The following is a 25,758-nucleotide window of genomic DNA, read 5'->3' on the forward strand; positions in this document are numbered from 1 at the left end:
CCTTACTTTTACATCCACAATTCAAACCTTTACTTTAAACGGTCAGTTAACCCAAATTAGGAAATGATCTTTTTCCTCTTACATAGAGGTTTCTAGGTATTTTCAAACGTGCTGTTTCAACAATATAAGAACCACAAACAAAATTTGATCCACCTATTTGATATACTATTATTGAAACAGCTCTGGATAGAAACCACTATGGCTAAGTAGAATTTTGTAATTTTACTATTTACATTTTGGGTGAACCAACCTGAAGCCCAGCTAGAGTTTTGGTTGTCCCATGCAGTTGAGGTGGTGTGTCATGACTAAATCAAATGGTCTTCTCGTGCTGATATGAGCCATTTGATCCACACTCCTTCAGCTAAGATGAGGATCGATCCGTCCGTGCATGCAGGACAATGATCTTGTTTCATGCTTCCTTTTCTCAATTTTCTTCACTTTTGTATTTCATGTGAGATCCCACAACATGACGTCCAAAATAATGGCATCGTAAGGGAATATTGAAAAGTAAAGCATACACATATAGATCCTTTGATAATTTGTAGACAATGATAACGTTCACAGTTCTACAACAACAGTGCAATACCTTGTTGAGCTAAACAGGAACATTTATATTATATGTTTAAAATAAAGTAATTTATTTTCCAGATCCATGTACTTACTAATAAATACAAATACATGTTTAAAGCTCATGTGGATGACTGAGGCTTCCATTGTCAACAGGCAGGAGCCTCACATCTCACTAGTGTTTCACTTTTATTTTTTCAAACAGGTTTGTTAAATTGCTTTATCTGTACTAATATGGGCACTGAATGTGAAAATAAATGGTTATCATTTCCACATGTCTGTGCTCATTGTTCCTGTTGGAGAGCTCTTCCAGTCATCTGATTAATATAAATTATGATAATGCGTTTTTCCAGATTGCCGTGTTTAAACGCCACACATTCGTCCCCGTTCCTTCATTCGGTATATTCATTTTCGAGAAGCACATTTTGGCTTCAGTATTGGTATCTGAACTTCTCTTCTGAATCTAAAATGCGGATTAGAAGGCTGCCGAGACAATGTTTTAACAGGAGTCCCAGCATGTGGCCTTTTATCTGACAGACCCACAGTTCATCGTGGTCAAATAGCACAAAAACCGGAGGGGAGCAGGGCTCACGCCAACAATTATCACATGAATGAACATTGTGATGGCAGTGCATATGTCCAACCCCCCCCCCGCCCCCCCGTACCCCCAACCCACCCCACAAACACAAACACAGACACACAGTCATTTTAGCCACTCAGTCTCATGAGCCACACATGAGCACACCGACAAGTGGATGGAAAGAGTGGGCATATGCATGTGCCCAATCCCCCCCCCCCCCCCCCCCCACACACACACACACACACAAGCAGTCTGTACTCTTCTTCTTGGCAGCGTGCAATCAAAAAACAAATGCAACAAAAAGACTGTTATTCCAAAGCTCACCAACTCCTCCCTCATGGCGGATCAATTTTTGCCCGGTGCCGTGCGGTTTAATGGGCTCTCGTTGCATAACTGCAAGAAAAGTTTGGCTTGGAGGCGGCTCGACTGCCATATGAGGATTATGCCACAATCACCTCGTTTGTCTTTAAAAAAACAGGGGAAAAAAGAAAAATAATCCCACATGCTATAAATGAGCCTTAGCGGGAGGGGGAGGGGGGTGTGAGACACAGGGACTTACACTGGGAAGCCAACAAGGAATTGTATTCATTGCTTTGGTTTGGCTTCTGTGCTGATGGACAAAAAAGCGAACTTATGGTTATTCTCTAAGCCTGAGCCGTCAGCTAGAAACCTCACGCTAACAGTGGGCTACATTCAGAGGATCAGATGTATTTGTATCTGCTTCGATTTTTATTTTTATTTCCGTGAGATCTGGAATCCAGGACCTCAGAGGCGATAGTTAGTCCTGAGTTAAGTTAAAGTTTTGACTTAACTCAAGTTGTAACGTATTAGCCGACCGATCCAACAGACACAGAGCAGCATTACAACAAATTCTGAAAACATGACCAAGGTCAGTATTTATTTTCCTTCTAGGACTATTTGGTCAACCACATGGCTGAGCTGCTAAATTCTCCACTTTGCTTGCCATCTGGTGCCTGGTCCGTAGGTTACATTTGAGTTCTGCTGTGGCTGCAAACGAGACGTACCAGTGAGATTCGACCAAAAACAGCCAAGTATTCTGGGTGAAAGCTATAAAAAGACTTTGCAGTACCCAGTCGGCAGAAATAAATCTTGGCATTGTCCGTTTGTATTACAATGTATTACATTTAATGTCTAAGTCTCTGAACCCAACAACCCCTAACCCAAATTGCTCCTTAAGGCTGTACCATCGGTGTACAAATGGGTGTGAATGATTCATTATTTATGATGAGCAGGTAACACCTTGACACCAAGTCATGTCAAACACTAACTACACCCAGCTAGCTCTCAGTCAGGGGCCTGTTACTTTTTTCGGATGCTGACCTGTGGCGGCTGAAATGGTGGAGGGTGCGCTGGTCCTGTGGCCCCTCTCGGCGGTGATGCTGACGGTGTACAGCATGCCGGGAGCGAGGCCCCTCAGGATGTGGGACTCGGAGCCGCTGGGGACCACGTCGTCACCCCTGTGGCCCTCAGCGGACACATAAACCAGTCTGAAGAAGTCCAGTTTGGCCAGCGGGCGTTTCCACTCCAGCATCATGGTGGTCTCCGTCACTTCTGCAACGGTCAGGTCCTTGGGGGCGTCCAGGGCTTTTTAGGTGGACGAGTGGTTGTGATTAGAGGGTTTACCATCTGATAGATACTACAAATGTTTTTGAATCAATACATTAATAACAAAAATTATTCAACCAATGGCCACCTTGGTGCCTCTTTTCCCACAGTAGTTTGTTTTAAGTGTATGTCAAAGACTAAAAGAACTGGGCAAGTCTGCAGCTGGAGCAGCAAAGTAGTATTACTTTACATTACATGTCAATTAGCTTTTATCCAAAGCGACTTATAATAAGTGCATTTCAACCATAAGGATACAAACTCAAGTGCAATGTCATCAAATCTTCATCATTACTGTACTTTTCATAATGATTAACTAAAGATAAGGCAGAATAATAGTGGAAAAAAACGCTTTGACACAAATTTCTGATGAAATCAAAAACTGTGGAAAGAAAAGCACGGATCGGGATACGTTCCGGTAGAAAGGGTGGCCTTGTGACACTTTGGGTCCTTGTTTGATTGTTTCGTTACTGCTTTTTTTCAGGCGTTTTCTCCAAGCAGCTTGACTGCCGTCAATGGAAAGACGCCACTGAGTGGTTGAAGAAAAGGAAAAAAGGAAAATGGCATTATATCTCACCGGTCTCTGCGTTGGTGGTTGCCGGCAGACTCTCACGCTCGTCTGTCACCGCGGTGACACCCATCCCGTACTCTGTACCGGGTCTCAGGCCTACACACCGTTGGCAAAAGGAAAGATAGATAACGCTGTTATAGAAATAGAAAGCAACGTCATGTGCTCGTTTGTTTAAATCCACCGAGGTATCACCCAGTGGGCGACAGGGAGGCTCTGCAGTCAAGTGACCGGCTGTTTTGGCTAATGGCTCCAGGGCCTATGGCAAACACACCCTAAAAAATAAAAAATAAACACTCTCACGTTGCTTGGCTGCACAATGGATTGCAGACTAATTGCGTTTCACGGAGAGCCTGGGCTCGCTGCGGAACATCAGCGTTGTATTTGCATTGATGGATCTATAGGGCCCTTGTGGTGGAGCAAGAACACTACTTGCTATGATACAGGAGGCCCTTTGGTCTCCACAATTAAGCCCTCCCTCGGCCCGATCGCCTCTAATTCCTTTATTAACTCCCACAGAGGTCATCACACGCACATACTTGCAGCATGAAATTACACCTAATGCCCAGGAAACTCATTATCAATAAAATCACGAGCGTGAAGGCAATTACAGATAATAACTGTGTGAAAGAAGTGCTGATGTGTGAGTGTGTGGGACGTCGGCTGAATGGACACAGTGCTTTTATTTCCACGGGACGGGCCTCCCAAGGACAAAGAATTGGGCCAGACAAAGACACTATTAGCCCGTTTTTTGGAAGCTTTTTTTTTTGTTTTTCCGTTTCTCATGGTGTCTAATCCTGCCATGCTGCAGCACACCGCGTAGAAACAAACAGGGGAAAGAAAAAAACACACGCACACATCCGCCTCAAAGCATGCCTTTATAATGTCAGCGGTGCAGATAGATGAAAACGTCTGGGAGTAGATCTCACAGTGAAACAAGCGGCAGTGTTATTCCATTTAAAGCCTGAATGCCAGACCCCCCCTGCGGGGGTTTTCTCATAAAGTGAGCCTTTTGTAGACGGGCAAACATTTCACGACACAAAACAAAGGCAGCCCATTGTGGAAATGAGCAGGCTGGATATAACGCTGACCGTTTAACGGGGTGCACCTCAAACACTTGGCCTGAAACAATTAGGAGAATAAACACTGTATGAACTGTTTTTTCTCCCACAGACACTTTTCAGCTTTCATTTGGATACAAAGTGGTTAAGGGCTAACAGACAAAATAATTACAACACTGCAAATGTACCAAATTCTATGGCAAAATCCGGGCGACAGCGGCATGACGTCATTAGTCCACCAACGTGTGCTTTTCAGGGTTAAACCGGTCGTCGGTGTATTTGAATTGAGTCGTTACAGGGACAGAGGTTTGTGAGGCGCCGGAGGCAGGCCCACTTGGCTCTTAAAGGGGATGGAAGATAACTCTGATCGGTTTGATTCATGGTACGACTACACACACACACACACACACACCTATGATTGATCAAGAGACTAAATAAAACCCAAGGGTCACTTGCGCCCTTCCCTATGCCCAGATTATACGCCTTCTGACAAGCAGCGGGGGAGTTGGAGACGCCCTAAATGCCCCTGCACTATAGATTATTTAATTAGGGGCCCACATTGAAGATTATTCTATGATTAATGGATGACTTACTTTACATTCGCAGCCACCCCCCGTAAAGAGGGCCAAATAAAGCAGAATGTGTAAACAGATATTTAACGAAAGGCCACAATAACAAGACGTGGGAAAGCTGGTGCACCAAGGTTAAAAACAAGTGTGTGTAACTTAGAAGTAGTCATATTAACCGAGTGGTTGTTACAGTGTGTGTGGCTCTGGGATGCGGTACCGGTGATCTTGGCCTGGGTGGTGTCCTTGGGTCCGGGGGGGAAGAGCAGCTCTCCGTGCTCGCCTCCAGACAGGGGGCCGTACTTGATGCGGTAGTTTTCCACCGGCGCCCGGCTGTTCTTCCACTCCAGAGTGATGCTCTCGTCGGTCAGCTCCACGGTCTGTAGGTCCCTGGGGGCGTCCAGGTCTGCAACACAGAGACGGGCCGACCCGTAAGACGGTCGCTACGGTGGATTTTCCTCTTCCCGCTATAATTGGCTCATTGGGTCAACATTTGGTCCCTTGAGGAACACAAACCAGCAGGATATCGTCCCTCATTAACTTACAGCCATAGGTAAAGTATGCAAGGTCTGCCCCCCCCCCCCTCCCCGGTCCCTGACTTATTAAACCTATCTACATATAAACAGCTGATGTCTGCCTGCTTCTACAGATCTATTCACAAATTGAAACTGTTGATTTGAGTCTCACCCGTGAGGAAGGACTCGTACACAGGAATGCTGGTCCGCTCCCCCCTCCGAGCCAACAGGGACACCTCGTACTGGGTGTCGGGGGTGAGGCCCCCCAGGTGGTACTGGGTCTCGGTGGAGGACAGCTTAACCACGGTGCGGTCAGCAGGGTTGGAGCTGGGCCCGTAGGAGACACTGACCCCGTCCACCTCGGCCACGGGCTGGAACCAGGTCGCCAGGGCCGTGGTGTCCGTCACGTCACGCACGTCCACCTGGCTGGGGGCATCGATCACTGGGGAGGGCGGGGGGGGGAGCACGGAGACGGCTGTTAAATCCAATGCCTCCTAATACACGTCGCGTCATGTGTTTGATGAAAGATTGTTCAAATTGGAATTGGGATTTGTATATTTGCACAAAAGAGATGGTATCATTGGCCCTTCATCATTTGTATCGGAGTTCCTTTGACCGTGAAGCTCAAGGTTTCAATAAAGCAACGTTTTATACCTACAGTATATGACAACATATTATTATTGAATTTCATTATTGAACAGTGAGTAAAAAAGTTTTTTGCCGTAGTGTCTCACCTTAAACTAAGTATTACTATTATTACTATTACTAAGTATTAGCATTAAATGAGAACTACTCTCCTCTTCATTGCTCTCACTGCTTCGGCTTATTGCTCCGCATGAACATGCCGTGTAAACGTGTTAAACACTTCACACTCAGTCCTACTTTCAGCAGAGTCAAGACAATGCTGTAGTGCTACAGAAGGGTGTAGTTAAAACTGCAGATGTTACTGCCAGACCTGCATTTATTAAGTAGAAATGTTTGGGATGAAATGTTGCCATCTTACCTGTCTGCAAACCATTGGTATGCTGAAGGTTGTTTCCTTACGTTACGTTGCGTTATTGCATTACGTTGTTGGGTTATGTTGTTGAGTTAAATTGGGCTGTTGTGTTACAGTGTCACATTGCTATTTTACGTTATACTAAATTGTTTTTTGAACAACATGACTTGATTGATTGGTGGATGATGAAGGTAGGGAGAACATGGAGGGCTGGTGTGGGGAGGAGTGTTACATGCATGAATGCAGACATTTTAGCAGTGCAGGTGTGAAAGCCCATTGCACTTATGAAGCCTATTTACAGTTCAAATCCCAGTGCATTGAAGGGCGCCTTTTCATCGGCGCTGAAATTGATTTGTCACACGTAAGCAACTTTAGGAAAGTCAACCTTCTGCGTGGGGCTGATAAGGTAAAGAATCTGCATTTGAGCTTAACGCAGCTTTGTGTTCTGAGGATGCTGCGAGGGTGTCGTTCGGGTGTCACGATACCATTCTCCAGGGAGGCCACCAACCCCCCCCCCCCCCTTCCCCCCCCCGAGCCTGACGGCTCGACTGACTGGTGCCTCCCACACATGGTGGGTTGGTGGGAGGGGGAGGAGAGAGGGGAGATCGCTGCGTACAATTAGCCCCTCAGCATGCAAATCCCACAGTACGAGCTCACAAGCCGGTGTAATGGGAGACATTTAGAGAGCCTGAGTGACACAGAGAACTCTGAACCTCATAATCCAAGTAGTGCACACACGTGGGCATACACATGTGTGTGCATGAGTGCATGGTTGAACCGTGGACATAACAAAAGGGCATCCGTTTTAATATTTCTAACTCAGATAACTTCATCAGTTAATGTCGAAGTGCATAATAGCTCATTTCTTCGCCACCAAGACAATGTGCACCAATGTGGCAAAACGTAGTTGATGAATCAGAAATTCAGATTTTTAATGTCATAGAGACGGTGATCTTGTTGTTACTGCATTCAGACATGATTTTAGTTATACCACCATCTCCCTTCATCTTTTTCTGACAAGAAGTTCCCACAAATAAAAAAACAATAACTTACAACAATTTTGTATGTAAATACAAAAGTACTTACTTTTATATGATGACAAATTTGGATCACGTCATCATCTCAACTAATTTGGGGGTGCAGGTAGATTTTTTCCCACAACGAGGATCTCTCCATTTAAATGATGATGATTATCAGCAGCCTCTTTGTCATTAACATCAATCTTCATCTGCAGTACTGACCCTAATAGCCTTACATTCAACATGTTGGGATTCAGTTGATACTATTTCATTGCTATCACTTTGGCAGCATTATGCAGCTGTACAATTGTACCTTCAATATCAAATCAATTTCACCGTCAATCAGACTGTTCTTCTAAGGAAGAATTACCACAATATACCGAGGATTTAGAGTGTGGAACAGTGTGTCCTTCTGATAGAAATAAGGGATCCATCCAACTGGCACAAGCATTGCACTTCCGTATCTATGGTTCACTGTAGATGGCACAGTAGAAAATTGAACAGAAAAAACGGCTTCAGCTACAATTTCCCAGCTCTTCTCGTACTGCTGAGTGTACAAGCAATGATCACAAAAGGCCTCTGATGGCCCTTCCATACATGCCTCAGTATACCTTCCAAAAAGAAGACTTTTCTTGCAGCATAAATAAGCAATGACGTGGCCTTGCCCACTGCAAGTTGAAGCCGCCATGTAAACTTTAAACAATTGTTGCGTTTTGCAATCTGCTCTGTTGAAACAGACGTCTGCCGGTAATTCCAGACACCAAGATACTTATCTAGAAAACACATTCAGGTTGTTGTTGGTCTGGCAGGTGAAGCCACGAATCGAACCCTCTTTATATTTATCCCCAGCTCTAAGTCCCTTAGAGTGTTACACGCCATTGGGCTTTATAGCCCCAATGCAGAGATGGAACCATCCCACAGCTTGCCAACAGTGGGGAAAATCCATATCTGTTTTTACTACCTTGGCTAAATCAAAACAATGCAATGAAATCTAATGAGCTAATCACTCAGGGTTGACATGTAGGCCTGGTTTCATAACACCGTTGGGACTTTCAAGATGGATAACACAGACATATTCAAACCAATGAACACAGGTATGAAGGTGACTACCCGTTTTAGAATTTTATTTTGATGGCCCAGACCTTGATCTCTGGGAAATATGATTTGAATAGGGGATTAACAACACATTTATTCTTTAATATTGTACTACATTTGTATCTGCCTTTCTAGAATCCATCACTTCATAGTATGAAAACTTTCAGTATGACATGAGGGACAAAGCTTGCATCAACACTAATACGCTAAGGCAGACGAGCAGGAGAATTCATCAAGAAAGATGTACATCCAGCTGAAGTGGAACCCTTCCAGTAAGTCTAAAACAAAAGGACGATAAGCTGGTTAGCAGTGTGAATGAGTACACTCACTTGTGACGACATTCTGGGAGGCTGGCGGTCCACGCTTGTTGTTCTTCACCACCTCCAGCTTGACCTCGTACTCCTGGCCAGGGCCCAGGCCCGACTGCTCAAAGGTGGTCTCTGGACGGCCGAGGGAGTTAAGAATCTCACCATCTTCCTCTTTCTGCCAGCACCGAGAAAAACCATCAACCACTACAAAGACTAGTACTGGCATGATGTGTGGAGTGGGAGGGCTGTAAAACTGCTAAATCATACATAATGGCGCTCTGGGTGGCGTTTGGACTTAAACATTGACAAGGGACTCAGTTTAATAGAGTGTGGCTTTGAGTACATCCCAGTACCACTACTAGGAAACGTTTCCATGAGCACTCCAATGGGAAAATAAAGCGGTACAGAGAGAAAATGTGTGGCAATTGAGAGCTGTCAAGACATGCTAACTACTCCGTATTGGCATGCTGGATTGGCGGAACTATTTTCCACAGGAAACCCACCATCATACTTATGTATGCACATTAGGCAATTACTGAATTTGAAGTAGGGGGTTTGCCATGGGTTGTGTAGGGTTTCTATCATAAGGGAAATGTGCATAATGGTGGAGTCTGGGGTAGGCTCTCGAGTTCAACCACCTCCTGGAATACAGATTGGCCATTAACATATTGGGAAGCAGGACTCACTGTGTTTCTGAAGATGAGGTTCCACCCATCAAATTTAATGTCCAACGGGTCCCACTGCACCTGCACCGACGTCTCCCGCACTGACTTGAACTTGAGCCCTTCAGGCTCAGGCAGATCTGAGATGCATAGAACAACATTTTCACCCAACTACATTTCAACCTAATTTTTACTCTTTGTTCTGAGTGCAATTACGAAGATTGGCATACGTGTAGCCACCCGAGCGCTGACAGGAAGACTCTTCTTGTTGTTGAGCAGAGCATAGACACTGATTAGGTACTCCACCCCAGGCTCGAGCTCCCGAATAGTGGTCATCTTCTGGTCCCCGGGCACCCGGGCGTCAAGCTCAAGACCTCCAGGGGCCGTTGGGACGTAGGTTATCAGGTACTCTGTCACACGCATCTCATTCTCCCAGGTCAGGTCCACCGCCTCTGGGGTGACCTCCACTACTGACAGATCCTTGGGTGGCGAGACTGTGGAGAGACACCCAAATTCAGATTGCTTGAGATGCGCATACAATGGCCGATGCGCGTATCTCTTAAAAAAAACAGATTAATTTCCTATTTGTGTTGTGCTAGGACGATAAAGGTAAGTGGCATTTATTGTTCATATGCTTGGATGCATGGTGGTTATTTTGCTATGGTTTCGGCAAGGTTTGTCGTAAAGAAATGATACAATTCGTCTGCCGCACCGTCTCGGCTAGCGTCTTGGTACCTCGTTTTCTTTGTTAGCTTCTAGCTTCGATGAGAAATATGTACATAAAGCACCGCCATGTGCAAATTTCCATAAAATATTGACTAACTTGCTGGAGTTGTGTTACAGTACCGATGAGTGTAGCCAAGACTCTAATGTTTCAAACCGTGTGAACCTTTTATATATTTGAGCACACAATATTCCTGTTGGAACTTGGTTCTGGTTCTGGCTTCTCATTGGTCCTGACCAAATTTGGAGACGCTCGGGAAGAAAGGGTTGGTCTAAGGACTTTTTTTTAAATGTTGAAAGCAGGACAGCATATTTGCATGGTCTCACTTACCTCCAGAGCAGTCCTCTCCGATGAAGCCCTCGTTGCAAACACATACACCGTTCTCGCAGTGTCCTTGGTTGTGGCAGTCATTAGGGCAGGTCATTATTGAGCAGTCCGGCCCGGTGAAACCTTCGTAACACACACAGTCGCCATCGACACAGTAACCTCTATCAAGACAGTTCTTGGGACACGTCTTCTCACTGCAGTCCTCACCAGTGAAACCCTTGTGACAGACACATTGTCCGTTCACACAGTCACCGCGGTCCAGGCAGTTATTGGGGCAGGTCAGCTCGCCGCAGTCTTCACCGGTGAAGCCAACAAAGCACACGCAGTTTCCGTCAACGCACTCTCCGTGACCCATGCAGGCCTTTGGACAGGTCTTGAAGCTGCAGTCCTCCCCGGCATAGCCTTTATCACACATGCACTCTCCGTTGACGCAGCGGCCGCGGTCTTGGCAATTGTTGGGGCAAGAGAGCTCGCTACAGTCCTCGCCTTGGTATCCTACATCACACACACATTCTCCATCAATGCACTGGCCCCTGTTGCTGCAGTTGTCAGGGCATGACAGGATGGAGCAATCTTCACCCTCAAATCCTGGATCACAGATGCACTTCCCGTTAAAGCAATGGCCTCTCTCGTTGCAGTTCTTCGGACAGGTGAGCTTTGAGCAATCCTCCCCACTGTAGCCGGTCTGGCAAACACACTGGCCATTCACACACATGCCACGGTTGTTGCAGTTGCCAGGGCAGGTGAGCTCACCGCAGTCTTCTCCGGCGTAACCCTCGTCACAGTAGCAGGTGCCATTGACGCAGCGTCCGCGGTCATAACAGTCGTTCGGACAGATGAGTTCGGAGCAGTCGAAGCCGGTCCACGGCTCGTCACAAACGCACTCATCGTCTACGCACCGTCCCCGTCCCAGGCAGTTGTTGAGGCAGTTGGTCTGGTCGCAGGCTTCACCGATGAAGCCGTCCTCGCAGAGGCAGGACCCTTCGACGCAGTGGCCATAGTCACCGCAGTCCAGGAGACAGAGCTCAAGGCTGCAGTCGTCGCCACCAAAGCCCTCGAAGCACTCACATTTTCCGTCCACACAGCGGCCCTGGTCCTGGCAGTCATTGGGGCATTCTGGTTCAGTGCAGTTGAACCCTTTCCATCCAGGTTCACATGCGCAGCTGCAGGTGTCAGTGCTCCAATTCCCATGGCCATTACAGAATGGCTTTGTGGACACTTCACCTGGGGGAGAAAAAAAAGGATTGCAAATCTACGTGATCACAAATTGTGACTTCAAACAACATGTTTAACTTAGATAACTTCTCCAATAGAGTGTTGCAGAAGTGAGTTCTGAAAAAAAGAACAAAATGACTTGGGAGCACCAGTTCCATTGTCTGAAAATAAATGTTTTTTTTAATGGGTTTTCGGTTTAATGCCTGGTAGAAGATTTGCATCATAGATTTGTATGCTTTAAAATATGAAATGCGTCTGGAAATAATCCCCTTGGGCATTTTCAAGCTTTTGAAAAAAGGATAAATAGTGGCTTAATGATACTGAAAAACGATATCATGCCAACTAGTACCCCTTTATCGCCTGGTTGTGTGTGCTCAAGCGTCTATGGTGTAGTTTGTTTTTATGGTGATTCTCACTTCTGCTGATTGCATCCCACCTTCAAAAATCATAAAGGTGCTTCATTCATTTGTGAAGATTAACCTGCTGAGTAAAACTAAAATATCATAATCCTCTGTTGGCCACAGACATTGCCAATATTCATACAACTATAACAACGTTCATGTAAGTTGACCCGATGTAGTTTAAACTAGCTACAAACTGCCTTCACATCATTTGCATTAGGGTAAAACAGAAGATAGCGTGAAAGGTAGAGACCTACCTGTAACCTGAGCTCCACAGCAGACCGTCCCGCTGCTGCACTGCTCTCTCAGACTAGAAAGCTCCGACTCCAGCATCTCCAGCCTGTTCAGGATATCCTTGATGTCCGGCAGCTGGTTGTCGCAACCACACGCCTGCTTGGGGATATTGATGCGGTGGGTGAAGACAATCTGATTGTCCCCGTCCACCGTATGCTCCATGTGCTCGGTGTTCTGCATTTCCAGCGGGGCACTCTTGTGTTTGAGGTCGCCGTCGCCGGGAGAGTCGAGGTCCACGGAGCAGAGGGACGTGGTGGGGACGTTAATGTTGTAGACGTGGTTGAACACCACCGGCTGGTCCGGGTGAGGCAGGGTGAGGTTCTCCTGGGTTTTCGTAGGTGCTAGGGCATCCCTACGGTGGCGGATGACCTTCTTGACGAGGCCGGCGGTGGAAGGCTCGAGGAGCAGGGCCACCGTCACGCAGCCAAAGAGCAAGCCTTTCATCCCCATGACAAGAGCAGCTCAGTGCAGACTATTCAGGGTTCCAATAGGTGTGGTTGTCCTAGAGTAAAAGAAAGTACAGACAGAAGGGAAACATGAAGATAAGCACTGTTTTTTTCACCTCTATCCAAATCTTACATCTCGCATTGTCCTCATGTCTTTTACACGTCAATCACGTAGCAGAATTTCTGGTGAATATTAACTTTGCCAGTTTGTCCGGATGCTTTCGTTCACTGGCCCGAAACATTAAAGTATCCCACTGAAAAGCAATTAGTGTTCTTCTGTTGCCCCCAACAAAAGAACACCTCCAATCCATGCTCTTAGAGGAGGAGACAGACACTTAGCAGATGACGTTGTTCTCACCATTCTTTTGAGGACCAGGGAGCAGTAGCCACCCCTTGTGGTGTGTGACCGTGACAATCTAAGACTTTCCTTTTTCCGGCCACGTTGAGACAGGTTGTCACGAACCGCCCTGGCAAAACCTGAATGGTGGGGGGAGTCCATCTTTTTTATCTACAGTCAAAGCCAAAATCCAAGCTGACAAACTAAATCCCGGTGTATGGCTAGACCATCTGTGGACCTCCTGGGAAACATAAAGGTCTGCACAAGCTTCCCTGCTACCTGCAAACAGCCAGGTCAGCATTCCCAGACCACCCTCTTAACAGCCACTGGGTTTTTTCTTTAATGGTCAGTTTGAAAAAAATAGGTTGTGGTATGAAAAGCCAACCTTAGGACTTTTTTCTTTTTCTTTGATAAATCAAATATACGGGTTAGCTACAGGTTTGTTGTTTTTACTTAAGGTGTTATTCATGAAAAAGAGGACTGAATCTTAAAGCATATTGTTCCCTTTAGTAATCCAGGTTATATTTGTCCTGTGAGATATAAAAACTTTAAACTCTCAGCCTTTCAGTAAGTATCACCAAAGATTTTATTCATGCAAAGGGTCTGGCTTTGAGTCAATGACCTTTTTTGTCCACCTTGTCAGTGGTGCTGATGTCAATCATATCCTGCCAATAATAAAATAAATGTGGGCTTTGGCTGCTCTAAAGTTTAATAACAGCTGCAAGCAGCCAACATCGACAACTCTGCGCAGGAATATGTATGAAGGGGCTTTATTTTCCCTTTGCTACACCTTTCTAAGTGGAGCTGATGTGGGTGCAGTGAAAGAAAACACTTTGCTGGCCGTCTTCATGTGTGTGGGAACATGAAGGCTGACAGTCAGCAGGTAATATTCGGTCTCCTCATTCCGACCTGACGTGTGATTAGGCAAGCTGACAGAGGAGCTCAGCTTGGAGGGATCCCACCGCTTCAACGCACACACATATGCACCCCGCACCAACACCCCCCAGGCCCTCTTATTAGACAGGCAGGGATGAGTGCCTCCATGATGGGGAGACTGTAAATGTGCTAATGTGGCTTGCTGATGGAGGCGCTGAGGATCCAGGACCTCAGGGGTCCATCCCACCCCCGCCACCCTGTGTCTCATGTCACACATAAACATCCACGCGCGCACCCAAACAGCCACACCACCGTGCCCAAGCGTCACAAACTAGGGATTAAATCAACAAAATAGCCAGAAAATTGCTTTGAGTTGCTGCTAAGGTTTTAGTTCTGGGCGGATGGTTGGCTTTCTCACTTTGAAGGCTGGCTGCTCTCCACATGGACGTCTGAGCGAGGCAACCCTGAGAGACCAAAGCGCGCTTTGTTTGAGTATGTGTGGCTGGCGAAACTCTGCTTTATTCACAAATGGATGGAGACGAGAGAGCTCCACGGACTAGGACACGAAATCTGATTTGACTTTTTCTCTCCTTGGATGCATTTTACCACTGTTTAATATGAATCAGTACAATGACAAAAAGGGAATCTGAGTGTGACGCTGAGAAACACAGAGCTGATCCCCCTGTTTGGACTTCCTTCATGAGCACCATGTGGCCCTGGCACTTTGCGAATGCTGCTGGTTGTTGGCAGTGCAGACACAGACTTGATACAATCTGACTGCTGCTGCTTTGTTATTCCCTCATTTGGTTTTGCTGTATAGCTTCTCAAAAAGCAACAACAGTTGTTGCCCGTCTTCTGCTGGCGCACACACACACGCACACACACACACACACACAAAATTGGTGCAACTGATCTAAATGACAATGTTGTGAATCAGCAAAGTTTTCCACCTCACACAGTGGAGAGCTGGAAAGATCCACTTGGCATTAATTTCAAAAGTGATTAGGTCTCTTGCTGTCAAGAATGTTAAATTGATTTTATGGTGTTGTTGTCTTGGGAATAAACCTGTCAATCAAAAAGCCAAACTGGTACCGAAACCTGACTCTAAATGTAACTGTAAAATTTAACCCATCCCAACCTAAAAAACAATACATTGTGGTGCTCATAGCCAAATTCACAAAAAAAGAAATATTTGCAAAAACGATTATTATATTATGAAATACTGTCTTTGTATTAGTAAAACTACTCTGAAAGTTCCAACAAAAGTTGATACTCTTTCATGTGTGTCGGCCAAAGGAAACAGTCCCATCCAGAGTTCAGGGTTGACATCCACAGAGAGTTGCCTCTTTACACAAAGTCTTCTCATACATCCGGATTTTCCATTGATGTAATGTAAAAAACAGTAGCAGTAACTCACTCCTTCCTTAAAATAATAAGTGTTATCCTGCATGCTGTGCAAGTAAAGAACCTTAAGCCTTGGGTATATCAAGTGAACACAGTCATTCCACACAAAGACAGACCGAGGGTATCAACGTAAAAGTAAAATATGCACAGTCCAGTCAGCACAAATCCTCATTAGTTGCTAAGTATCACCGGCCTTGCATGGGTTGCATCGTCTCTCACAGCATTGATTGTGACCTTGACCAGCTCCCTTTCAATGGAGATAAATCAATCCCTGTTGGATGATTACTTTAGCAGCAGGATCCTTTCTTTTCATCCTAAGGTTTTACGTTCAGTTGGTTGAGAGATTGATGGTCAGACGTTGTGTCTGGGGATGGTTTTAGACATGAATCTTTCCAACTCAGCCATGGCCCCCTGCTGCTTAAACGCAGTCGTTACTGCGGTTCACCTTTACTGAGATTACTAATTGGCAGCCCTCCCATTGCTGGGTGATCTGTGTCTATCCGTCCAGCCGTTCTGAGAAGAAAATGTAGTTTGTTTTGGCACCAAAGAAAGGCGAGTCTTATCCCTAGCAATGTGGGGCCTGTCGTTTAACAGAAAACCTATTTGGGCTGTCAGTGCTTTTTAATGAACGGAAATGAAAGCACGGATGGACTAACAATCTGGCGGGCCGAGCATTTTCCTCGTAGACTGACATAACTGTGTTTTCATTGTCTCATCGTAAAACACCTCCTTTTCTTTGTTGTTCTTCATCACATCTTTAAATCCTCTTGGTTTCAGTGCCCTCATTCAGCAGGGCGTCACAAAAAAAATAGCATACGAAAAAAAAAAATACACAAGGGATGCACGGAAGAGAAGTGTGCCTACATAAAGACAGCCCAGAATGTTAATAGCTACGGACTTTTCAGGCTATTTAAAGGGAATGGCTGCTCCCTGAGTTCAGATCAGCAGTCAGTCAACAGCTTCTCTGGCAGCATTTATCATCTCCGCTTTTGCTGTGGTGAAAAAAAACATATCATGTCATATCATTATAATATAAAACAACTGTTATTATAATAATATATTTCTTGCAAAAAACACTTATTTTAAATGCTGTGTATCATGTGTATCATTATGGTTGTAAAGGGCTATGGATGTGGATATAAACATAGTGCTCAAAGCGAATTAGAGTACTATGTTTATAAGTACGCTTAAAATACAAGGCAGAAAAGAGTGTTCCAAAAGCAATTTGATGTGGGCTATTTCAAAACTAAAAACCAAGTCAATTAAAAGAAAGATTTGCCAACCATCACTGGATAATGGCGGCCATAAGTGTGAACAAACGCAGCAGTCGACTCACAGCTCAAAAACAAACAATCTGGATAATGAAGCAGCATGTCCCCGTTGCTGTGCACAAAGCTGTAAATATTCATCGACTTCAACTACAACTCAAGTCCCAGGACTGTATGCTAAACAGGTCTGATAGGATGCGCACGCTTTCTTTTGATTTCTGAAGAATTTATCAAGCTTGCCTAGTTTTATGGGTCACCCATGACAAAAACTCAGCGTGCCTTATTTGGTACAGTATCCAAATTTGGGTCGCTGGTAAAAGGGCTGAATGAATTATTGTCTGGAGCTCTTTTTTACCTTGAGACACTGTGACACAGTAGGGGAAAGTGACCCGTAAATGGGCCTCTGTCAATGACACTTACTGCCATGTCAGGAATCACGGAAGCCCACTTTAGAGTTGCCATGTGTAACAGGAAGCCACGCACTCCAAGCCGGGGCAGCTTCCTTTACAATAATTAGTTTAAAAAAGGAAGACTTAACTCCAATTTACCAGCAGGTGAAGAATATATTTCCAGGCAAGTGTACGTTAGACATCTCTGTGTTTATTGTTACAGAGATATACATTTGTTTATTTGTTGTCCTCCCAGCTGTTGCAGCTCTACAAAGACAGTGCAGACCTCAATCCCAGCAGGGACAGTTCGCTGGGTCTGACCTGTGTAACGGGACCAGCAGAAGGTTTGCTGATAAGGAAGGGAGGATTGGAATCCAACTGCTATCCGAAGGTTGGTCTTTCAGAACATCTGCTCCTGGCACAGAGGCCTTCTGGTACCAAACTCTCAAACTATGAAAACATACACAGACCCTGCAGCTTCAACAAGAGGATGGACAGGAGCCTACGATGACTCACTCCTACCTCGGGGTATGGGGGGTGTTTAAAGACCAGACGGGCCGGTTAGCATGCTTATAAAGATCTCTGAAAAACATAAGCATTGACATGTTCTCAGCACTGTGACCTCTTCACATTCTTTACATTGCACATTTAAAGAGCTCATTTTCCAAAATATCCACATATACCACAGATGTTCATCTGCTGATGAACACGTTTATCAAAATCAACTTGCCCTGCATGGTAAAGGAAACCTCCCACATAAGACTAGAGCCGTTGAATATTGATTTAGCTGCTGTGTCTCTACCAAGGTCATAGCCAGAGAGATAGGTAGTTGCTGAGGACAGCACTAGGATGGTGAGTTATCATCATCAAACACAGAAATGTATTTCCAGGAAGAGGCATGGCCTGAGCTGACTGCCCGACGCGCAATCGATGGTGCCGTTGTAGCGTAGCAGAAAAGGTTTTTCACATTTTTATCACCTCATGCTCTGCGAGACCCACACTCTCTTTCTTCTTCTGCACTCTATGACAAATGCGGCTGTCGCTGTTGAGCTGAACTACACTCAACCCCATAAGGCAGAGTGAGGAAGCCGACTCCTGATCACAGTCTGGAGAGATGCAGCAGGGTTTGGTCCCAATGTGGCCGTGATGTGGTCAGGCCAGGACATCAGCACACAGCTAATTGGGTAAAGACAAGCCTCCTTTCGGTCTGCTGGGAATGGTTTTTTTTATGTCTTTTTGATTGATGCATATTTCAAAAGAAAGTTAGGTGCAGCAAATCCCAGACCAATACGGTTATTAAAAATACAATCTGATCTGAAAAACATCTGTCATTTCGAAAGCACAAAGCTCCTTGTCTTTAATTATTACAATTGAGCTATTTTCTATTTATAGAAACATTTACGATCAAATTACTAAACCTAATATGAAAGTGGTCAATAATAGTAACAAACCCAACTCTCTTTAACTCATTGCCATGGTTCAGTGTTTGTGGTCCGCTGGTTTAAGACATTTAAGACCATTGAAGCGGCTTCAATCAATGCTTTTTTCCCATCCGCAATTGGATGAAAACTATATGCAAAGTTTCAAAAACATTTTCTAGAAATGGGGAGTAAATTCCTTTGATGATTTTAAATGTACTATTGTTTCTTTAGTGTAGTTACAAAAATCTATGATAAATTTAGAGGATTACATGTCATTCCGCTGACGGTTTTATCCAAAGCGATTATTTTTACTGATGTCCATATGACAAAAATGTTCTGCTCAATGTTGTCGCACAGTTAAATGTAAATGTAAATGTATATATAATTAACAAACTCTATTTAACTTCTCACAAAGGTCCTTTTCCTTTGAAGTATAACACATTTCCTTACTCTCACACGCCTAACACAGGAATAAAAAAACGATCTAAATATTTCCAAGACATCCCTATTTACAGATGATAAACAATTTGATTTGACTTGCTAAACACATATGTAATGGGGAATTTTTTTGATGCATGTAAGGAAGGTTGGTTTCATCAACCCAAAGGCTGTGCTCATTGGCTCTATACGCTGTGACCCCATTGGATTTGATGACACAGATAGCGGGGGACTGGTGGGGGTTAGTGTGTTCACGCCTGATAAGGCAGACGGGGAGGCTGGGTCTGTGATACAGGCAGAAAACACTTATCTGGGTACTCAAAGAGAGCGCTGTGCCAAGGCTGAGCCCTATCGTGCTCACAGAACAACCAGAGTGCTTTGGAGCCAGAGCACACATGTCTGCTCATCAGTCTGACTGATACTACCCCCCAAAAAGTCTATTTCCTTCAACCAAAACCAATTTCCAACTTTGACACTGAGTTACTGAGAGAAAGGACACTGAACGAGAGAGTGCCCTCACTGGGTGAATTGCGCAGCAGACAGTCAAATCTCAATTGACTTTTTACTGCATTCTGATTTTACCCGCGTCTCGCCCTCAGGCCCATCGATATTCTTTATGGCTCCTTCCCCCCGCGGCGCCTCCTTCTTGCGCTGCTGGTCTCCTTGGGTCCAGATGGAGAGGTCGGAGGCTTGTTCATTGTTCGTGAGCTTTTTAACATGCCGTGGTGCTGGCGACCTACTGTTTATTAGCCTAACCCCCTTATGGTGTGCAGACTTGGCAGCCTCGAGTGCAGCCTTACAGAACATCCACCTGCTGTTTATTCCATACAATCGAGTAGCCCATCCGTTCTACCTACTTCACCCCTCACTATGAAAATCTGGCTTGTGTCTTGTGTCCGGCTGCTGCCTGTGTGGAGGTATTGATGTCGACTTCTGGGACTCGTCTAAACTTACCATGTAACTAATATCTTCCCTCTCAGGTAAACAGCTGCATGGCGAAAGCCTGAATGTGCGATCTCAAGAGAGTGTTTGGCTTGTCACTACTTGGAATTGTTATAAGTGTATATTCTCAAGGGGCCCCAACAGGACAGGCGGTGTAGATAAGTGCGGAAATTGGTCAGATGGCGTGAATCACAAGACTAAACTAATAGATTCTACCAACCAACGTTGTTTGCAAGAAATACTATTTTGATTCCAGGAAACAGACAATTAACCGTTTCTATGTCTATATCTTTGACATTCAGGCACTGAACTTTTTTTTTTATAAACTCCAAAGATCGCTGAGTAAACAGGCTTTTCAAAGACTGCATATTTCAGCACTTTACACTGGGTGTTTATTGGTTTCTTCCATTTACACAGGATGGAAGTTTTTCTTTCTCTCTACTCTAAATGGAAGTGAGCGTGTTGGCTGTGATACCCGGACATCTGTTTGTCCTTGTCTGTGATGAAAGCCTGAAGCGTGTTGCGTGTCCAAATTGGGAGTCCCTTCCATTCAGCCACTTGCATGAGCCTAATGACCCCGGTCCCCCGGGTCGGCTCTTCATTGGCTTCCATGCTTTTTAACCATTTTCCCCAATTTAAATTGTCTGCCCCTCTCTAAAGGACCCCCATCTTGTTCCAAGAACATTATGGACTCATGCATTCCAATGTGTGATGTCACTGGTGGAGGCGAAATGTCAGTGCGAAGTGTCTACCACATTTGATTGTCTATTGGATGCCTCCAATGGAGGGTATGGCCAAAACAAAGGCATCCTGGCTCCCTCAGCTCGAAGACTGTCACTCTATTCCCGTCTCATATTAGCATCCAAGGAACATCAAAAACCATCTGTAATGCTTTAAATTCTTTGAGGGGTTTCTTTGTATTTTGGCGATGACTAATCGTAATTGGCAGCAGTGGCGTACAGGCAAACTGTTGTGACTTTTGTGGCGATCATTGGTGCCTTACAAATATTTAATTGTACAACAAAGCTACCCTTTCATGCATTCTTTCAAGTTCAAGGATTCTTCCGTGACAGAATTTTTAAGGCGTCGATGTTAGAGTTGAAGCCTGAGGTTCGACCCAATGCCCGAATCTCTGCAAACTTTATTTGTTCATACTTGAAGCAGTGATTTCTGTTTTACTGCCTGCATGTATTTAAAGTCATCTGGACCACAGGTGGTCATAGAAACCAGGCAGCATAGCGCAGGTTAAAACATCCAAAGATGTACTCATAAATGATGTGAAATCTTGGAAAATTTCATCTAACACGGTATATGGTAGACAGCATGACATTTCAGCAGAAACCAGGAACAATGTAGAAGAAAAGAAAGGGAGACAAAGGGAAGGGAAAGATAGGAGGCGACACTGACAGTCTGGATCATCCTGAATTAAAGATGTTCATTTAATCCAACCCTAAACTATGCAGCATCTCTCCTGAGCCTCGGCGAGCGTGGGTCATCTGAAAAAGTCCCGATTACTATTTGCTTTCAATCACCAGTGAAGGAGCTAAGTGGGGTTAAAGACAGTCACCCTCTCTGAGCTTTGTGGGGAATGGAGCATCGGGAAGCGAACAGCTGTCCAAACAAAGGCCCGTTTCACACTCATCGTTATGCAGACCGTCACTGTCAGTGGCAGATCATATGGCTAGCCAAAGCACCATGAAACATTAATGCAGTGGAGCCTTCGCTGCTGCCGACAATCGGCCAGAAGATGTGAGAAAAAGGTCAGTGTGTGATATCTAGAATAAATCGAAATGAGGCAAAAGAAAAAGTATGAAAGATGGACAGCGCTGAATCGGCGAACCTTAAGCCACAGCTGCTTCATTGTGTCCGCATCTCCTCATCATACGCAATTACCATCCGGCAGACGCTGCCCTGGTATCCTGTGGGTCTCCTCCATCCCAGCCCACCTTATATCTCAGCACACGCCCACTTCTTGCTCTCCTCCTCCTCCTCCTCACCCGTTTACCGCTCTCCCTGCTCTCTAACCGTCTCTCGCTAAGACTTCCACCCCATTTCGGGCACCGTGAACATATGATTTTCTGCATACAGCTTCAGGGGTTTTCAGTGTGAATCGTTGAGCCCTGCAATGAATCCTTCCTTCAAGAACCTCTAACCTACCAAAGGAACTTCAGGAAGACTGGGAGGCTTGCTCACTCAGGCAAGGAAAAACGTGACGCTAAAACTCCTAATTGAGAACATTTAATGCATTAAGAGCACTTTTGTCTACAGATCTGTAAAAAATAATCATATAACGCACCCTTTTTCAATTGAATATACTTACCTGTTTGGGTACAACCACCTCATGGAGGGTGATGTTAGGAGACAGAGCTGTGTGTCAGGTTGCTGCCTCAGTAGCACAAATCTTCTCCTTTACTTGTGCTACTGTTGCAATGTATTACATATAGTTCACCACTAACCCGTTATGGACATTTGTGACGACAGAGGCTTCCGTCCAGTGAGAGTCACACCACCTCGCTTTTAATTCTTACAATATGACAAATTCGATGATTAGAAGGAATATTTCTGCTGTCAAACCCCCAAATCAGGAAATACCATCTCATTTACTGAGCCATCAAACGTTCTCTCTCTCTGTGTGGGACGCAAGCAACAAACAAATGTAGATGACCTTAAGATAGAAGACTGGGGAGCACATGGAGAGGGACAGGCACTGCCAGCGTATGTGTGTGTGTGTGTGTGTCAGTAAGGCTGCCAGTTTACAGCCGGCAGTGTGAATGCTGGAGATCTGGGAGAGGAACCAACCAGCAGCATCTAATACATAGCAGCTGTCTGTCTCCAGGGTTACACAAGCCTACTGTCTGCTGGCAACTATAAAGTGTACAGCTGGAGCTATTCCGGCAAGCAGCACATACGGACACAGACGCACACGCACACACGCACACACGCACACACTGACCATACCCATCTTTCTGATCAGCAGCAGCCCCACTGCGAGCAGAACCATTCAGTAGATCAACACTGAAGGAACGAAAGTTACCTGCTTCAGTAATAAATGGGAAATAGCAGGGCAGGGAGAATACAAACTTTTACAGCAAAACATAATTGGCACTCATAATTATCATAATTGAAATTCAGCCAGTCTCTTAAGTCCTCCCTAGTAAAGCATCAGGAGGATTTTCAGGAACTGCCAATGTTCACAAAAGGTGGGGCTCCATAATAAAAACACATGATTTTTTACTTCAAATTAAATTTATTTGGCTAATTTCAAATGGAAGAATTTTTAAATTCTTTGTATAAAAGAAACCATATATTTGATGCTGTTTGAGAAAATAAGTGATTTTACGCAATTCGCTGTGAATAGCATTTTTCTTTTTGTTAAATAAACAATTATAATCAACAGAAAATGCTATTGTACTGCTTTGAAGCCCAACAATTAATTAAATATAAACAGAAATAATTCCTCCCGAAAGTTTAGATATCAACTTACATAAAAGAGGAAACAAGCTGAATGAACATGGTTGAAGTTCTGAAGATGTTCAGCTTTGCATTTGCTTTTTCCTCAATGACCTTAATTAAAGCCCATTCATCCCATTCATTCTGTTCCCATTCAAGCACACCGGCTCCGCGCAGGTAAAGGACGTGACCTACCTCACGAGCACAATGCTCAACGCTCCTTCGCTGATTAGAAAATGTAAGCAGAAGCAGGCGTTGAAGACTGCCTTATCTGCCAGCCGGGACAAACGCTCTCACCGGTGTGTATCTCTCAGAGCGCTGACAGCTCTGTCATCTTCGCTCTGTCCTCCTAGAGTGTTTACTCGAGTCTACCTAGAGAGCCGGCTGATGTTGTGCAGCCAGTGAGAAGAGAGAGATGGAGAGCGGCAGAGTGAGAGTGAGAGAGAGAGAGAGTGAGTTCCCTTTCTCTTAAACAGCAGACCCTCTGCGGTCACACTCCACTCCCACCTACTGCTCTCTTAAATGCCCCCCACCCATTCACCCTCTCCACAGCATTGTGACTGAAAGCGAAGGAGCTGAAACGGGACGCCTCAAGGCTGGAAGGGGAGAGAGTGACTGAGAGAAAGAGAGTTGGTAAAGGAAAGGGGGGTTGGGAGGGGTGCCGTGGGGGGGTTAGACCATTAGCAGCAAATTGAGGCAGGCAAGCCAATAGCAGGCCAGATATGACTGAAAGCAGGGCCGGCATTAACATAGCGTTTAAGAACTTGAAAGCAGCGAGTGGAGGGGGAGCTCCATTCGTGAGACTGATGGGGATGCAGACGGACACTGAACGTAGAAGAAAATGATCAATGCTGCCATTTGTTGTTGTTCTGTATGGAAGACGAGCTCACACCAAGTCTCACTGTTAAACCAAGTCTACACCAAATATTCGTCCTAAAACCTTTAAGGTTTATTGACCCCAGTCAAACAATACCTGCAACCACGCTATGTGTTACTAAAAGTAGGGGAACATCTTTATTTGTATGGTTTTGCGAAACAACAAACATCCAGAAGTTACTGCCTGCCTGTTCGCGGCTCTCAAGAGTGTGGCTGAGGTATAACGATTGAACTGGGATACCGGTATAAGATTTCCGTACGGTATGAACTTCTCACGTAGAGTTCATTCCGGTGTTACGCTATAACAACGGACGTTGCTCTTCGGCAGGCACCAGAATTTATTTTTACACCTCAGCGTGAAGAGCTCAGCTGTCGGAGCTACTTGTCTTATGTGTGTTGAGATTGAGTCTTGGTTAAAACTTTATAACAACAAGGAATAACCCACAACAAATACTATTTAACAGGGTAAAACGCCACGACACAAAAGCTTGTGACATAATTTGTAACACTAATAATTGTACATTTATAAAAATTACCCGAACTTTAGCCAAACTACAGGCTGAGTACGGCTCACAACAAGAAGTAACTCTGTTGCTTGATGAAAACACGGAAAAGATCGATACAGGTGGAACAACAAGAGACCAGAGATGCACCAACACAACTGGTGGCCAAGAGAGGAGCTGTGTCTGTTTAGAGAGGGTTTTTTTTGTCAGTGCTGGTATTGCCTCTGGTGGCAACACTAGGACCCACAACAAGATAACCCGCTAACGAGCTAGCTAACAAGCTAACTCGCCGGCCAGTTGAATGAATGAATTCATGTGTTTTCTTGAAAAAGCAGTACGTCACATACCGGAATACAGTCAGAATATTTCCAAATTCCGTGATATGGACTTTTGGCGTTTACAACGTGCCATAGGGCTGGCTGTACTCTCACACAAAGTCCTGTTGGGCATTATGCCTCCACGCCGGCTGCTGTGTGAGGGAATGCTCTGTAGCATAATGGCTGCAGATTTGCTGGGCATATGGGGATTGAAAGAAGAAAAAAGATATTGAGTGAAATGCTCTATTGGTAGTATCCTTCTATTGTTAATTGTATTGTCAATAGTAATTTTTCAAGGAGCCTATTTGGTGAACTATGGCAGGCCAGCTGATAATATGCTAAATACCTCATTGGACAATAAATACAGATTTATTTCAAAAATATGTTTTGAGTTCTCCATTCCCTAAAAAATTAGCACTATATGGATGTGGATTTGCATGTTAGCATGCACCTTTTCGTAGATATACATTTATTTTTGCATGAAATGTTGAATAGCATTCAGTTCTGGTTGATTTGCTGATTATTCTTATTACCGACGGTAATGAGGAGAGACCATAAAGTGAGCCTGA

At 44.8% G+C, this 25,758-nt stretch overlaps 1 protein-coding gene across 3 annotated transcripts in view; it reads right to left on the bottom strand.

The window, feature by feature from the left end:
• tncb (tenascin Cb) overlaps window positions 1–24,068 on the bottom strand; it is a 38,672-nt gene extending 14,604 nt beyond the window's left edge. The window contains exons 1-10 of one of the 3 annotated variants that reach the window (XM_037483540.2): window positions 23,689–24,068; window positions 12,486–13,024; window positions 10,616–11,836; window positions 9,792–10,055; window positions 9,586–9,701; window positions 8,921–9,074; window positions 5,653–5,922; window positions 5,186–5,371; window positions 3,348–3,437; window positions 2,489–2,752 (exon numbers count right to left, since the gene is read on the bottom strand). In XM_037483540.2, the coding sequence (XP_037339437.2) occupies window positions 2,489–2,752; window positions 3,348–3,437; window positions 5,186–5,371; window positions 5,653–5,922; window positions 8,921–9,074; window positions 9,586–9,701; window positions 9,792–10,055; window positions 10,616–11,836; window positions 12,486–12,972 (3,052 nt within the window). In that variant the 5' untranslated portion in view covers window positions 12,973–13,024; window positions 23,689–24,068. The remainder of the gene's footprint in view (window positions 1–2,488; window positions 2,753–3,347; window positions 3,438–5,185; window positions 5,372–5,652; window positions 5,923–8,920; window positions 9,075–9,585; window positions 9,702–9,791; window positions 10,056–10,615; window positions 11,837–12,485; window positions 13,025–23,688) is intronic. The other 2 variants (XM_037483538.2, XM_037483539.2) reach the window with 2 other exon arrangements.
• Window positions 24,069–25,758: the final 1,690 nt, after the last annotated feature.

The sequence above is a fragment of the Pungitius pungitius genome, chromosome 5 (genome assembly GCF_949316345.1).
Source record: "Pungitius pungitius chromosome 5, fPunPun2.1, whole genome shotgun sequence".
In the NCBI taxonomy this organism is placed as follows: domain Eukaryota; kingdom Metazoa; phylum Chordata; class Actinopteri; order Perciformes; family Gasterosteidae; genus Pungitius; species Pungitius pungitius.